The sequence below is a fragment of the Crassostrea angulata genome, chromosome 1 (genome assembly GCF_025612915.1).
Source record: "Crassostrea angulata isolate pt1a10 chromosome 1, ASM2561291v2, whole genome shotgun sequence".
Lineage (NCBI taxonomy): Eukaryota > Metazoa > Mollusca > Bivalvia > Ostreida > Ostreidae > Magallana > Magallana angulata.
In genome coordinates this window covers 25,772,025-25,789,329 of record NC_069111.1, presented here as the reverse complement: position 1 = coordinate 25,789,329, position 17,305 = coordinate 25,772,025, and the positions used below count along the sequence as shown (strand labels likewise).

At 33.5% G+C, this 17,305-nt stretch overlaps 2 protein-coding genes across 3 annotated transcripts; one reads left to right on the top strand and one right to left on the bottom strand.

Moving 5' to 3' along the window:
- The first annotated feature begins 776 nt into the window (after positions 1-776).
- LOC128187080 (ruvB-like 2) lies at positions 777-14,043 on the top strand. 2 transcript variants are annotated; one of them, XM_052857186.1, is made up of 15 exons: positions 777-840; positions 1,941-1,995; positions 2,299-2,423; positions 2,552-2,624; positions 4,201-4,330; positions 4,546-4,612; positions 5,101-5,207; positions 5,615-5,708; positions 5,969-6,092; positions 6,307-6,401; positions 8,334-8,452; positions 9,443-9,562; positions 10,284-10,413; positions 12,033-12,147; positions 13,904-14,043. In XM_052857186.1, the coding sequence occupies exons 1-15, from the start codon at positions 832-834 to the stop codon at positions 13,933-13,935; spliced, it is 1,395 nt and encodes a 464-aa protein (XP_052713146.1). In that variant the 5' UTR covers positions 777-831; the 3' UTR covers positions 13,936-14,043. The 2 variants fall into 2 exon arrangements, with proteins under 2 accessions (XP_052713146.1, XP_052713156.1); XM_052857196.1 differs by lacking the exon at positions 13,904-14,043 and adding an exon at positions 12,506-13,433.
- LOC128187088 (uncharacterized) lies at positions 13,956-16,978 on the bottom strand. The gene is made up of 3 exons (XM_052857208.1): positions 16,427-16,978; positions 14,534-14,695; positions 13,956-14,442 (listed from the first exon to the last, which is right to left on the bottom strand). Exons 1-3 carry the CDS (start codon positions 16,740-16,742, stop codon positions 14,168-14,170), a joined length of 753 nt encoding a protein of 250 aa, XP_052713168.1. The 5' UTR covers positions 16,743-16,978; the 3' UTR covers positions 13,956-14,167.
- Positions 16,979-17,305: the final 327 nt, after the last annotated feature.

Genomic DNA, 17,305 nt, shown 5'->3' with positions numbered 1-17,305 from the left:
ATCTTACCTGACAGGTGAGATACACTGAAAACAAAGGTGGTTGTTAACTCTTTAAGCAATGGTCTATCATATGGCATATTTGAATTTTTCGATATATGCAGCTTAAGCGGGTGCAAAAATGCCACCTTGGCACTGGCATAATTATCCGGCACAGTGTTCCTTTTAATTTTTGTTAATTTTTAAATTCCTTTAGTAACCATGGAAACGCTCTGAAAATATGCCTTTTTCCATGATTTTTTTTTCTGTCTTTTAATAAACGACAACTAATTTAAATAATATATTCTACCTTGGAAATCCCAAGTTGCGCACATTACTCACAATATGCCATTTTTACATCTTTACATCTTTACCCTCTGTAACCATGGCAACGGGACCATATAGCAACAAATAAATGGTGTTAGGCTTTTTAACTCATCAAAATCTATGCGTGGCCATCAAATTTTGATTCTTACATAGAATTGATCTTAAATATTTACACAGGGACGTATAATATGACATTACTTTTTAAAGTCCTTTAATCTATATTTTTTGTGAACTTGTCACATTAAATTGGGCCTACTACCATTTGTTAGGTTTTTTTGAATGTAAATAACGTTAACATACGTCTTTTTTTACATGATAAAAAGTTTGTGTTTTTATTGAAACCCATTTAGAAATACAATTTTTTAAAAATTATTTCCGTCTTTGGAAACAAATATCATACATTAAAAAGAAAACAAGAATATTTAGAAGAATATCAAATCTATCCGATCAGTTGTTTTAATCTTTTTTGGATCGAGTCTATATGTATACCAATTCCAGAGGGCGCTTCGACAAGCACAAACCGGCGAAATGGCAGCAGTAAGTTTCATTCTTGATAATTTATAATTGTACCCTTTATAGTGAATGATTAACATTGTTTGTAGTAGAAATACGTGCTTTTAAAGTTATTAGGTCGAAAAATAGACATTTTTATTAACAGTTATTTGTTTCAATGTTCTAATTGTACAACACGTGCCTTTGTTGACATCGATTGCACACTTGGATATATCGAACATGCTGGAACAAAATTTGTAAACAAGACCAGTCAAGAATGAAGTGTCCGAATTTGCGTCGGTTTCATGAAGAAAAAAATCATGTTGATAATTCTGTTCAATTTAATTTTTCAAATATGTGCATCCTGTAACTGTTAACAAGTGTGATATGATTTAAAGAAATAAAATAAATAAAATGTTTTACGGTGTGACCGTTGGGGCAAGCGCAGAAGGAATAACACATCTTTTATCATTGTTAAATGCAACCTGTGACGGTTGAGGCAAGCGCAGAAGGAATTACACATCTCTTATCATTGTTAAATGCAACCTGACTGCCCCAACCTAAAACTTTTGCTTTCTCTCGAATACTTTTACCCCGCCAGGAGCCGAATTTATTTAAGGAATGAATTCAATATTTATTTGTTTTATACGATATAAAATGGTTTGGGGCAGTTTGCGCTTTATAAACCGCGAAGCGGTTTATAAAAAAAGCGTAAACTGTTGTCGTATGATTTTAGTAAGATCTTGGAACTTAATGTATTTTGTTATGGGATAACAACAATTTACAACATCCTAATAGAAGATATTGAGAAGAACAAAGTACTCCTCAATGAAATCTTCTAACTTAAATCACTAATGCTCCAAACTTACTAATACTGCTTAAAATATAATTCTACTGCATATTTTGATAATCACACTGAAAAACAATTTTGATTATCTTGTGAGATTTCAAAAATGCACAAATTGATAGAATGTGTTCAACAGTCTGTTTATGAGATATAAGAATCCTATAAAAGCAATATTAGTTATAGGTAGAATCAGAACTTTTTTTAATAAAATTAGTTGTGAGTGAAACACTTCTTGAGTTGTACACACATAGTATAATGACTTTAATACTATATAGGATCTGTTTTCTTTATGTTAAAGCCAACAGTGGAAAAAGTTCAAGAAATAAGAGAAGTAACGAGGATCGAGCGAATAGGTATGCAAATGAATTAATTTTGTATGGGTGCTCAAATGTCATATTATTTGTCTTTAATTAAAGCTGATCGGTTAAAAAAAGGAATTGTTCATGCCAAAAAATTATTAACTTTCCAATGCAGGAATTCCTGGAATTGTAATTACCAGGGTAGTCATTAAATTACATAACATGATCACTTTCAAAAGTAATTAGTTTGGGAAACAACAAGTAAATAACTAACACAATATCAAACAACATATTAAATTATGTTTTAAAAATGTCTTAACACTAAAATATTGTAAAATCTTTGGTTTTTTGTTCCAGGTGCCCATTCACACATCCGTGGTCTGGGCTTGGACGATGCCCTAGATGCCAGAAATGTTTCACAGGGCATGGTGGGCCAGACAGAGGCCCGGCGGGCAGCAGGGGTCATACTGGAGATGATTAAGGTTAGTACATCATGTAAAAGCTGCTATTCTTAACAATGAATTAAATGTTGAATAAACTAAGTTCCATATCTTTCTTCAAGTTTATGTCCAAAATTTAAAAATTACAGTTTATGTATTCTCAATTACAGGAAGGAAAAATTGCAGGCAGAGCGGTTCTAATAGCAGGACATCCTGGAACAGGGAAAACTGCCATCGCTATGGGTAACTGTCATTCAAGCAGAATTATTATAACTTCAGCCAACGAAATACATGCCAAGCTCAGCATTACATTTATGAGTCACTGAAATCCATAGAAAAGCAGTTTTTTTCATAATTTTGTTTTTAATCCACATTTCTATCAACTCTCATCTTTTGACGAAAGAACATCAACTCACACCCTAGCTTTGCAACTTCTTGAATTCATTTTATTGACCTTTGTCAGGGCTCAGCTGCTGCTATTCACTGTACCATCATTGCATTGCTTCATTATGTGCATGTAATGTGTAATATTACAAAATTCACATAAATAAATACTGAGTAGAGATTTAATAAGTTTAGCGGTGATTGGGAAGGACCTTCGCCACGCGCCATAGTCGCATTTAAGAGAAAAATGGCTCATTAAATCAATTACTCTAAGCGCCGAAGTGCACATTAAAATTTCTCATCGGTAATAAAGGTTTCAGCGATGTCCGCTGGAAATTTACTCTGTACGACTTACCTAATCATCTTTTAATACATTTGTTTTAAAACATCAAATTTCATTGGTCTTGTTTGGTGAAACAGAAATAAAAAACCCATTAAACATTTCCACTCATTTATGCGTGGTCTTAAACAAGAACATTCCAGAATTTCCTCCGAAAGAGAAGTTGAAGTCACCCAGTATTCTGAGTTCTCAATAATATTAAACTAACCCCAAATGCAGTAAAATGATGATTATCTAATTTAAAAGACATTTTCACAGCCTCAATTAATCTCTGTTGTGATTATTAAAACTCACGACTCACGACTGCCTTATCATGCTTATCGTTAGGGGTTATACATACGGGTGATGCAACCACACTGTGCATTGAAAATTACAACCGATGTTTATCAATTTAAGTGTTGATACTACAATTTGTTGTAACTTGTAATTAGTTAATTACTTGCAAAATTAATGTTTAAATAATTTAGAATAAAAACTGTTTCCCTACAGTTATCTTTAAAATTTGAAAGATTTTCTACAAAAAGGTAATAATTGGGTCAAAGGGTTTGACTAATACCTCCAAAAAACACAGAAGAACAGAGATTGATTTTATATCTCATTTAGCAAACACCATTACAAAACATTGCATCAATGAAATGTATAAACACATCAAATAAATGAAATTTAACCAATTGGTTAAGCTTTTCAAATGTTTTAGAAGTTGTTTTGCTCTAGGTTGGTCCTTGGTAATTTCAATTTTATAGAATGGCCCCAATGAATAAATAGATGGCCCTTTCATTATGAAATTGACCCATTAAAATTAATAACTGTGGGGCCATAGTCCCATTGACATTTTGGGCCCTTTCATTATGAAATTGGCCCATTAAAATTAATAACTGGGGGGCCATAGGCCCATTGACATTTTTGGCCTTCCCAATCACTGGTTTAGTAAAATTATCAAAACAATAGTTTGAATTGGGATTAGTTGCTTTTGACTATACTGTTGAATTGATGTAGTCATTGCTGTAAATTCTTTGAATACAACTAAAATGTATCAAAAATTGTGAAACTTTAGATTATAACGGAGCATCTGACTTTACACTTGAATATTTACAGGAATGGCTCAGGCCTTAGGAACAGACACCCCTTTTACCAGTATTGCTGGTAGTGAAATTTTCTCACTGGAGATGAGTAAGACGGAAGCTCTGACCCAAGCCTTTAGGAAATCCATTGGAGTAAGAATAAAGTAAGTTAAATTGTTTTATTTCATAACCTTTACTTTCCCACCACCCCTAGAATATATAATGAAAGATTGCTTTGAAGATTTTTTTTTCTCTAAGTCTACACAAGATCTTCATAAATAATTCATTGAAATCAATAATGCAACAACTTCCTGAGATTTTCTAGTGAAATGTGTACTTAAATAGGCCACTTAAAAAAATGGTGTATATTCTTTTGTAGAGAAGAAACAGAGATCATTGAGGGAGAGGTTGTAGAAATCCAGATAGACAGACCAGCCACGGGAACAGTAAGTCGCTTAGCCAGAAAACGGCAACCATGCAGAAACTGGAAGCGGAAGACACTAACAAACCACGGAAAGTCAAAAGTGAAATTGAATTAAGTGTAGAAATCAGGACAAACTCAGAAAATCAAAATTAACTTTTTTTTTCCAAAAGAGATTTTTGCCAATGAATATAATATTAATTCATTTGATTCTAAATTTCCAAATGAATGCAAAATAGAAAGACAGATGAAAATGTTTGTTGAAATCATGTGATTGACTGTGTGATTTTTTGTTAGTTTCAAATAACAAATCATAAGATTGCTTAGCATTGATTATTATTTATCTAAAATTTGCAAGTATTTCTCACTATGATTTGACAGTGACCAGCATTAAATGATTTAATGAAAAGTATCAGATGGACTTATCAACACAAGCAAATGCAGAATAGACTTCAAGACATAAGTATGAGTAATACAGTGTACATGTATTTGGTATATTTATGTCTTTTGTAGGGTGCAAAGGTTGGGAAGTTGACACTGAAAACCACAGAAATGGAAACAATTTATGATCTGGGTCAGAAAATGATAGAATCTCTCACAAAAGAAAAAGTTCAAGCAGGGTAAGTATGTATTTCTTAAGTTAAAACAATGTGGCATACCTATAATTCATATTTTCAGTGGAGACATAATTTTTTTTATAGATATAATGTATATAAATATGTACACAAATGAGGGACATTCTTATCTATAATCATGCTTTAATTAACATTTACAGTTGTACAGTAATCACTGCTGTAATAGAATCATTGGTACCTATGCAAAATTAATGTACATGTATTTTGATTGATAGTCATATGAACCAGTATCAGTTTTGCTCTTTGGCAAATTTCCTGGAAAGAATACATAGATGTCCCTATTGAAACAGAAATACCTTTTGTAGCCTTCAATTCAACTGCAGAGAATTTAGACATAATGAATAAAGATTTTGTTTTTTGGGAATTTAAGTTTTTCTTTAAACTGGTTTCAGGGATATAATCACCATTGACAAAGCCACAGGAAAAATTACAAAGCTGGGCAGATCCTTTACAAGAGCTCGCGATTATGATGCAATGGGAGCTCAGGTATTGAAAACGGTTATCTTTTTTTATTTATACCTGTGTGGTTATGTGTGTATGTATGTGATAGTGATTGTGATAGAGTCAGTAATATATGTTATTATTTATTATTAATTATGAAAGTTCAGAGTGGTGTAATGAGGACTCACTTCATTTTGAACTTGCTTGGTTTGAAAAATTCTAAAATGAAAACTTCATGAGATAATGGATAATTTGAAGATATTAGATAATTCAGATATTATGGATAGTTTAATGTTAAATTTCAGACCAAGTTTGTTCAGTGCCCAGAGGGAGAATTACAGAAGAGAAAAGAAGTTGTACACACAGTGACGTTACATGAAATAGATGTCATCAACAGTCGCACACAGGGATTCCTGGCACTGTTTTCAGGTACTGAAAACCAAATTTAGAGATGAAATGCTTTAGATGATCGGTGAAAAGTGTCTTTTCTATTAGTTTGTTTCATAGGAATAAACATCTATTAATTGATGATCAAATGATTATTTTATTGCATTAGTTAATTTTAAAAGCAGAAAATCCCTTTTTAATACTGTAATAAAATAAAACCGACAGTGCCTCAATTTTTGGTGGCTGGTTATTTCAGGTGACACAGGAGAAATTAAGGGCGAGGTACGAGAACAAATTAACTCCAAGGTGGCGGAATGGAGGGAGGAGGGAAAGGCAGAGATTGTTCCCGGGGTAAGACAAACAGACAGACAGGGTTATTCGACAGAAAAGCCCTGGGCAGACTCAGATAAAAGAGAAAACAACCAGATTAGAAAAAAACAATTTGGCCAAAAAAAATTAATGATTTGTTTTCCAGGCACCTCCGCATCAGTAAAATTATCACCGCATCAAACTTTTTTATCATTATTTTCCCTGATTTTTCATATCTTATCATTACTGGTTTTCTCTATTATGGAATAAATGTAAACAAGCGCTCAGAATAAATGCTTGTCTCTGTCAGTGAAAACGTTATTTAATCTGACACATCTACCCACTGACCAAGCTAGGGGGCGATTTGGGCTAAATATACAAGTTTTTGTAATTTACATAAAATAAAAGTAAATATAAGTACTCGCTTTGTGGTCTGTAATTTCGCCAGAATTTCCTCAGAAAGAGAGGTTGAAGTTGCCCTGTAATCTGAGTTCACGATCGTGAAAGTTCACTCCAAATGCAATAAAATGATAATTATCTAATTCAAAAGACATTTTCATAGCCTAAGTTAACCCCTGTTGTGATTAATAACTAACGACTGTCTTATCTTTAGAGGTTATAAATACGGTTGATGCAACCACATACTGTGCACTAAAAATAACAACCGATGTTTAAAACTTCAGGTGCTGATATTACAATTAGTTAGTAACTTGTAATTAGTTAATGACTCTGCAAAGTTAATGCTAAAATAAACATAAAACCATTTGTTTACAGTTATCTTTAAAATTAAACAGATCCAACTAAATGACGGTCTAATTGGGTCAAAGGGTTGGACTAATACCTCCAAAATACACTGAAACACATAGACTGATTTTATTTGTCATTTAGCTAACAAATTGCACGAATACACCTAATAAATTAAATTTAAAAAATTGGATAAGATTTTAAATTTTTTAGGAGTTGTTTTATTTTTAATTGACTTGCTTCTTATCCAATTTAAATGAATCTGTGTATATATGCATTATCATTAGCTTTATACCATTGTCAAAAAATGGAAGTCTACCTGATTTCTCAAATTTCTCCTTAATTTTTCCGTAGGGAGAACTTCAGAAGTGAAGTCTCCCTAAACTAAGTTTGCCGTAGGTTGGTCCCTGTTAAAACTACAACAGAAATTTCTCTGTTATCTTCAGAAATTGAAGCCTCTGTGATGTTGCCTAGTAGCAGGAATAAAGGACAATTGTATTGTTTGAGAATTTTAGGATGACTAGTTTACTTTTCCGTGATTTCTCTCCTCAAGGCACTGAAGATTGATTAGAAAACACCCCAAATAAATGCTTTAGTTGATGAATTTTTATATGGCAAATTCAACTAGCGAAATGCCATAAGAAGTCCCCTATTTCAGTTCAGATTTGTGTTACATGTATTACTGTGGAGGGGAAAGCTGGGCCACAAAATGAAGCAGGGGCACAAACCATTTGTCATGTTTGTTCATCTGCAAAAACTCATCCTTTGAAAAGGAATCAGAAACAGTTTAAACAAAAAAGAACAAATTAAAATGAATATTTAAACTTTGCCAATGTATCAGCTTGATGAATGTCTGCTGATGAGTACACAAATAAATCATAAAATATGGGTTACCGTCATTGTAAATTTGTGTCTTAAAAAAAGAAAAAAAAAACCTGCCTGCCTCATCAACATTTCAAAATTTTGGCCCGAGAAACTAATGATAAATTTTTTTTGGCCTTATCATAAATAAAGTTATGAAGAACATAACCACATTTAAGATAATGGGGTTTTATATTCTGGAAGGGGAATCTTGTAACTTAAAGTGCAAGCTAGTAAAATATTCAAAACAAGACTGCAAAAAAATTGAGTTAGTTTTATCATAAAAAAGATTTATTAGATAAAAAAACTTAAGCTGAAAAGGCACTGATTATCAGACATACAAATTGATATTAATTTTTTGTTTTGTAGGTGTTATTTATTGATGAGGTGCACATGCTTGACATTGAATGTTTCTCCTTTCTGAACCGAGCCCTGGAGTCAGACATGGCACCCATTCTGATAATGGCCACCAACAGAGGAATCACCAGGTAAGAAAGTGAGCACTGGAGTTAGACATGGCTCCAATTTTTTTAATGGCATGGCTTGAAGTTGCGACTAAATAGGTCGCATATGTGACTTAAATTCAGGTTTCGCGACTTAAATTAAAAGCCAGTCGCCATTTGGCGACCAAAAATATCCACCCAGTTTGTTTTAAAAATTTTTACACTGGGTTCAAAAATCTTTCAAAATAAACAAAATGGCGGACAATGTAAACAACGTTGCATGTTTCATATATACAAAGAAGAGACTTCGTTCAATGAAAGATTTATATGCAAAACAGCATGAGACAAATATGTTTAGTAATGTTTGTGAGACTTTAACATAACGTGAAGGTAAACTTATTTTGTTACCCCAGTGTGAAAGAACTTCGAACGAGATATTCCTTTCACGTATCCACTCAAAACAATGTACAATTTTGGAGATTTAGTAGACTTGTCTCCCAAGAATTTGAAAATGGCAAGTTAAATTCAGAGTAGGTTGCCATTTGGCGACTTTGTCCAAAAGTCTACTTTGAGCCCTGTATGGCCACCAACAGAGGAATCACTAGGTAGGGGGCACTCAGTGCAGAGAGTTCTAGACAGAAAGTGAATTGTATAATGATGATAGACTCAGAATAATTGATTGTTGACAGAGAATCAGCTCTCAGTTTAACACACGAGTTTGTCATTTTTAGCTGCATTTCCAGGGGAAAATGCTTACACATGTAGAGTTGTAAATCTCTTTGTTTTGGTTTTCAATAAAATATTTATGTTCAGCATCTGAGTTTGTGATAAATGTTTACAAACAAAAAATTAAAAAATCCCCTAAGAGCAGGTCACTGTAATCTGATAGCCTGTTGTAAACTGTTGTTGGCTGCAGATAGAAAACTCTGATAGTAATAGAGTTAGAAACCAACAAATATACATGTTTTGTAGTCATATGATGTATATCTACCAGAAATAAAACGTGATATAAAACATTAAGATCATCTCTTTCAGAATCCGAGGCACACAGTACCAGAGTCCCCATGGAATTCCCATAGATCTCCTGGACCGACTACTGATCATCTCCACCACCCCGTACCAGGAGAAGGAAATCAAACAGATCCTCACCATCAGGTACACACTCACTCTGTATGGGTGATACTGCACTGCTAAAACAGGGCTCAAACTCACTCTGTATGGGTGATATTGCACTGCTAAAACAGGGCTCAAACTCACTCTGTATGGGTGATACTGCACTGCTAAAACAGGGCTCAAACTCACTCTGTATGGGTGATATTGCACTGCTAAAACAGGGCTCAAACTCACTATGTATGGGTGATACTGCACTGCTAAAACAGGGCTCAAACTCACTCTGTATGGGTGATACTGCACTGCTAAAACAGGGCTCAAACTTACTCTGTATGGGTGATATTGCATTGCTTAAACAGGGCTCAAACTCACTCTGTATGGGTGATATTGCATTGCTTAAACAGGACTCAGACTCACTATGTATGGGTGATATTGCATTGCTTAAACAGGGTTCAAACTCACTATGTATGGGTGATATTGCATTACTTAAACAGGCCTCAAAGGTTGATATTGCTCAAATTTGTGAAATAATGCTGATGTATTGAAAATTGTTTTGAGAGAAGTTTTTAAGGGTAATTTAAATGCAATAGATATATAGATGAGTGCATTTTTTTGAATACGTTGAAATTATCATTATTCATTATTTCAATGGAAAGTCTGGCATACAAAGTGAATAAATATAGGCATTCATAAAAGAATATATGTGCAAAATATCTGAATTTATGTACAGCTACAGAAATTGAGTGTATTATTTTATGTGTCACAGGTGTGAAGAGGAAGATGTAGAGATGAGTGATGAGGCCCTGATTGTGTTGACCCGGATTGGAATGGAGACCTCCCTCCGATATGCCATACAGCTCATCACCACAGCCAACCTTGTGTCCAGGAAACGAAAGGTATGTCCAACTAGGAGCTAGACTTTCAAGGGGCATTAGCTGGAAATGTGATGGTCAACAATTTCTGTTCAAATATCTCGGCAGTATAGCTATATATTCTTTGTTCTGCTGAATTTAATAGGTTTTGGTGTAAAATAATCATTGCCTTTTTGGCCAGAGAATTGGGGGGAGGGTAGTTTGGTTTTATTAAGGTAAGATTTGCGACTTGCATTTTTTAGGAGTTGTACCAAAGTTACTGTAAATTCCTTATATTATGCACGCACTTATTTCCGCGCTCCCAGTGTTTTGTATCAAATCGTGAAAATATAAAACCGCGAGGCTTGCTTCTCACGATTTTATGCGGATATAAATTCCTCACGTTTAATTAGGAATTTACAGTACATACCATTTTGTTTACTATACTAAAGTCTTTTTTCTCATGAAATTCAAATGATTTTGCCCGTCCTGTTTTACAAAAGGTCAAAGTTCATGACTTCAAATTTTCATGTTGATGAAATGTGAATAATTTCGTAAAAATATATACATTTTATATGTGACCAATATGGGTGTTATTTATGCTTAAAATGGTCGAAAATAATGTCACTATTTATATCATGGTTCATTTTTAATTTTAATTGAACTATCTGAAAAAAAAAGAATAAAATGCAACAAAAGTCTTAATTTTGGACTACTATTATGAAGACGAAAACATTTTATTTGAAACCTTTTCAAGTCCACTGATTTCAGGAAAAACGATACTTAGAATATAAATCTGATGTTTCTAAAACACTATTCAAAGCCATATGATGCGGACTTCGTTTTTAAATTGTTAAAATGCTTGTGTCCTGTTATTTTTTTAATTGAAACTTCAAAACCCTGCAAAATAAAAATAAACTGAAATCAATTGTGAAGTCATATAGATTTTAATGTCATAGCTGAAATAAAGGGTACCAAACCTTACCTTAAAAGCGAATAATTATTGAAGTGTGTATATATATATGTGTGTGTGTGCTCCAAACGATTTTGGAGAAAATTAATTAGGCTACGTTGAAAATAACAGTCAAATTAATGAAGAATTCAACACTTTTTCACCGCCGTTTTTTACTCGCTTCAAATTTAGACACCTTGTTGACATTGGGAACTCTTGGGATATTTCATATTAACTGTACTGAGTTAGAGTTATCTCCCATATTCTTTTGATGAACAGAATATAAGACAAATTTTCAATGAAAATTTACACGTACTTGTAATATCGTTTCTGAGTTTATCCATGCAAATGTGATATTGTGGAAACATAAACTAAAGAGCCTCCCGTGATTTAGCATGAATGTAATGCGCATGTGCATGATTGTAAAATCCAAAAAATCCAGAAAATTTCCGGATTTTTTAAAGGAATTTTCGTGATTATTAATTGGCGAAGCTTGATTGAGAAAGCATAATAACAAATTGGTTATCTATAAGTACCAATGATGTTTTAAATAAATAAAACAAAAGACAGTATTCTTCCAATTTCTCAGTATTGAAGCCCAAAAATTAGAGAGAGAGAGAGAGAAAGAGAGATGTGATGTTTCCTTTTTGCCATGCTTTTGATTTTCCTTTTAATTCAGTTGTCAAGAACCTCTTTGATTTGCTTTTTCTAGGGTACAGAAGTTGATGTGGATGATATCAAACGTGTTTATTCCCTTTTCTTGGACGAATCTCGATCCACACAGTTCTTAAAGGAATACCAGCAGGAATTTATGTTCAATGAATTAGGTAAAACAAGTTTGTAAGAATATGAAAACTTTAATTTCATGAAAAATGGGTACTCATGTATTTTTTGGAGCCAATCCATTCAAAAATGTTGTAACAAGATTTTTACCACTTTAATAATTGTTTATTAACTACATGTATCTTTATTCATCAAAACAGCAATGAAAAATAAATGCATTAGACTTTATAGCAACAGAAGTTTGAATGTGTAAGGTTGAAATTGTTTTCAGATAATGTGACTTTTTCTGTTGTATGTTTTGTTAATAAATAACAATTGTAAACCAGTAAATGGTGCTCTGTGAGGACAGACTATTTCTTTTATAATTATAGACTCTGATTTTGATTGTAATTTATTTTAAAGATTGAAAAATAAAATATAAACCACATCTCTAATAGACAATGAGCTAAACGAAAAATGAACTACCAGGTATGTTTATCCATGTGTAATTAATGAAGGAAAGTGAGTTTTCCCCCTTTCGATCAGTTTAGTTAATGATGAAAAAAAAGAGATGACTGAAAGAGAGAGCGGTTTTTGCTTTGGAAACCAACATTTTTTAGATTTAATATAGAAAAACAAATTTTGAACAAACTGGCCCCCACTTTTTATGGTCAGTGTTGACATTTTGTTAAAAGCCATGGCATGTGCCCCTTGTAAACGGTAGCTCTTGATATAAGTCCCCATTCCAGTTTTCACCGGAGGGGACTTTAGCTTTCCTCTGCGTCCGTCAGTCCGTCCGTCCGTCTGTGTGTCCAACTTCAGTTTTCCACAGTTTTTTTCATTATGCATTTGAGGAATAATATGAAATTTGCTGAACAGCTTCAAAATGTCCAACTACAGATCAAGTTTACACTTTTTTAGCATCTGCTTGACATATTTTTGAGAAAATTAATTTTTTACATTCCAATTTTTTAATGTTCGGGTTCGTTATCGGGTATGGTGTGTATTGAATAAACGAGGAAAGTATGTAGTCTGTAATGATATCCTGCATTACTTGGACCATTCATTTTATTGTTTCTAACAAACAAATGAGTTCTGTAAAATATAGTGTCAAGCATTGTGTTGTAAATTTAATGGACAGGGTTTTTTGTATTATTACAATCGGGTTCGTTATCAGGTTGGTCTGTTGATTCGGGGTACAGAAGACGGTAGGAAATGATATTCTGCATAACAGTGCATTGTTTTCTCAAATTTCTACAAGCCGGTAGGGGACGTGTATTGCTTACGCAATACTCTCAGAATGCTTGTTCTGAATAGGTTTCTCCTGCATTTTAATCCAGTTTTTTTTTTTATCAAGAAACTTTATCCTATATTTTGGCCTTATCAGCCGTGCTAAAGGTGGTATAGGACACTTCCTTATTGTGACATACTTTTTCTCTAAACTGTAACTTCAGTCATGAGAATAAGGTTCATTGTCATCAAAATGAAAAATAAAATCTAGTATAATTAGTTATAAAGTTTTTCTTTCCCAAAATTGTAATGTAGCTTACATTGGGTTAAAGTGTCAACTACGAGTGTGTAAGTCATGAGTTCAAATCCCACTAGGGCTTTTCTAGTTTTTACCTATCAAAAAAACTTTGAAACATTATTTTTGGTGTAATGTTGTGAAATTTGAAAATTCTAAAACTGGTGAAAGTACTGGCATTTTGATTATAGTGTACTTTTCCATATTAATATCGACTGATGTCCCATACCACCTTAAAGAGGTTGACAGGTTGTGAGATTCAGCAGTTATTTAGTATTTACTCTTTGTTTTTACAGGTGTCGATGCTTCAGCCATGGAAACCAGCTGATGGAGTGAAAGGGAACAATGAACAAACAAACTGTCATTTATTGTGTATTTTCTCTTATTTTCACCATGGATTAAAAATATAAATCATGCCTGTTCATGTCAAAATGTTCTTTGTTTTAATATATTTTACAAACTTCAAAACCAGCACATGGAGTAAGAGAGAGAATTCTATAGATAAATTAATTGTAAATGTGAATCTCCTTGTGGATATCTGAACAGCTGTGAATTCTTTATCAGGGAATTGCAGCACTAGGTTTCTCCTTTTCTGGTTCTTTGCTACCATCTTGCTCAGCCTTTTCACTGGTAGACTGTTTGCTGTTTGAATTGGGGTTAATTTGGGAAGCCACTAAGGCACGCTTGATGATGAAGGCAGCTGCCACGGAATATGCCACTGTGGCAAGAAAGGCGAGCACAAGGGAAACGATGCCCATAGTGGCAGTTGAACCCATACTCATTCCAGCTAAAAGTTGGCCATCCAGAACTATTAGAGCCGCTACAAGCATGATGGCTGGAATGAAAAAAAAATGCATTTTATGATTTTCTCTACACTTAGAACTAATATGCAGTATAAAAAATACAATACAAAGTTGCCCACTTACTTGAAATGAAAGACAGAGAGGGCGCAGTGACTGCCGCAAAGCAGATAGGTTTGGCAAGCTTCTTCAGGATGTTGAGCACGAGAAAAATAATGCCAGCCACAAAACTCAGGCCAAGGAACAGCCCCGCCACTATGCCCACTCTCTGGATAGTTTTGATCGTGTCTGAAAAGTGGAAATAATCAACAGTGTCAGATCATTTTAGTACTTTGATATGATTCAATGCCAATATTAAGAACGATAACTCTTATTTGGATAATTTATTATGACTGGTAAAATATTGAATCGGTATACTCTAATCGTAAGTAAGTTTGGTATAACGTTTTTGATTCAGTCTTGGTTATTTTTAACAGGGCAACTTCGATCAATCCGCTGCATAGAAATGCTTTAAACATGGTACCGTAGTAAATTACATGTAGGAACACCATATGTGTTGTGCATAGTAACAGGAATAGTGCATAGTAACAGGAATTTTGATTTCTTTAATTTCTGGTTATTTTGGTCCTTTTGAACTAAGAAAATTGGTCATTAAAGATGGCAGTTTAAAACTATCAGATACACTTCCTGTGCCTGAAACTCCTGAAAAGAATTTAATGAAACTTCGTTGTAAATAAGAACACAATGTGTAGAGTGTATATATACATGTTATAGCTGGAATTTTTATCAATAAAAATACATAACGCGGGTTATGTATTTTTCCTGCAATGTCGCTACCTTCGTATCCCGAATGAATCACCAAAGAAAGCATTTTATTGTTTAAATGATAACATTTGTCAGCACATCTGCTTTTTAACCACCGTAGAATTACATAAAGCTTTTTAAAAAGTATTTATGTGCTTTTAGAAAGTTTTGATGTGAACATGTGAACATTTTTCTGGGAGTTGTACCCCTATCATTATCTGCATAGGGCGCGATTTTTACTTGATTTTTTCTTTACTCGAAGTAATTAAATGCAGGTACAAGTACATTTAATACATCAACAAGGTAGAGGACCGGTATTTCAATGTATTATACAACAGCGTCAATTATATCGCTAAAAATGTACAAGTTTCCTTTCAGAGTCTTAGATATGCGAAGAGTATATGTGAAATAAATCAAAAACACAAATAAAACCCATTTTCTATTCGTTAGTGAATTCAGACATTTTATAATGAAGATTTAATATTTATTGTATTTATATTCTTGTAGAGAATTTAATCAAATTTTTTTTTCACGTAGTCAGAAAATACCAGGAGTTAATACCATGAAATGCATTTATATTTAAGACGATAAAATCTGAAACGAAAACTTATTGATATGAGTCATTTAGAGAATGTTTATTCCTCGAACTATTTTGTTTGTTCACCTGCATTACACATACAATTATTTATGTCCGATATTTGACATGTATTATGTATGAATTCGTAGTTTCGTTTAATACAGGAAATCGTATGCGATTGATTCCCACAGATGAATAATTCTACTGAAAAGCTGTTTACAGTTGTCTGGATCTCATTCATTAGCAATTTTCAACTGTTAATTTTATGTTGTATCCATAAGATATTGAGCTTTATGAGTAAATACTAGTAATCACACTAGAATTTAAAAATGATTTTCAAAATATGAATAATACGATTCTTCAAGATTGAAAAAGAAGTCACAATTGAATTTTAAGGATATTGGGCGCATAGTCAACAAAATACTCACCAGATCTATCTTATCTACCTTAATCAGATTGAAAAAATATATTTCTACACAGATAAAACTACTGTATAGTAAAGAAAATTCCAAATATTTCAGCTTTAAAATTTGATTTGTTTTCTTAGCTATTTTTTTATACTTAGCTATCGTTTTAAAGGAGATTGAATAAGTCTAAAAATGGCCACAACCATCCAACCCTCTTAAAAAAGAACTTACCGGCATCGACGTATCCGGTAGTTTCCGAGTTTACGCAGTCGCTGGTCGACAGTGAGGTGGTGCTAGTGCCGAATATACTGGTGATGGTGGTAGTGGTATCCACGATGTAACAGGTGGTGAACAGCCCGATGTTAGCCTTGATCACGGCCACGATGGTGGCGGGGGTACCACTTACAGTGGTAGAGGTGGTTGTAGTGGAGGCATAGTCGATCCAGTTCTCACCCAGTAAACCAGCCACGCCTACGCCGAACGACGTCGCCATGAAACCAATGCCGACAGCCAGCAAAACGACGATCAGGAGGGGAATTTTCTCCATTTTATCCTTCCTTCCCTTTTTTTTAAAAATTAAATCGAATTCCTGTAATTTTAAGTTTTTTTACTTTCGCCCTTTGACCTCAAGTAGCGTCGCCAATGATGACGTGATTTTTATGAAATGAAAACAATAAAATTACGATTGTTTTTGACAATAAATGATAAGTGATGCTTTCAAAGACAATGCATGTAACACAACAACCACCCGGTGTTGGAAGCACAAAATCCGCCTTATATATGGATAAGTTGCTGGCTATGTTTTAAATTTGTATTAGTTTCTCAATAGAAATTCGACAGTGACAACCCAAAACAGTCATTTTATTATTAACTTAACAAAGGCGATACACAATGGAGGGGTCCTATCTTCCTAATAAGATTAGCCAGTTAGTAGGCGACCTTTATTGTCCTTTGCAGCAACTGGACAAGTGCAAATAAACCCCCTTAATTTGGTGGACGTGTACTATACATATAGCAATAATAATAAATATTCATAGAATAAATCCGTTTGCATACTGGTATGTTGAAATTACCGAGTTTACACGCTGAAAAAACATGTATACACGAGGA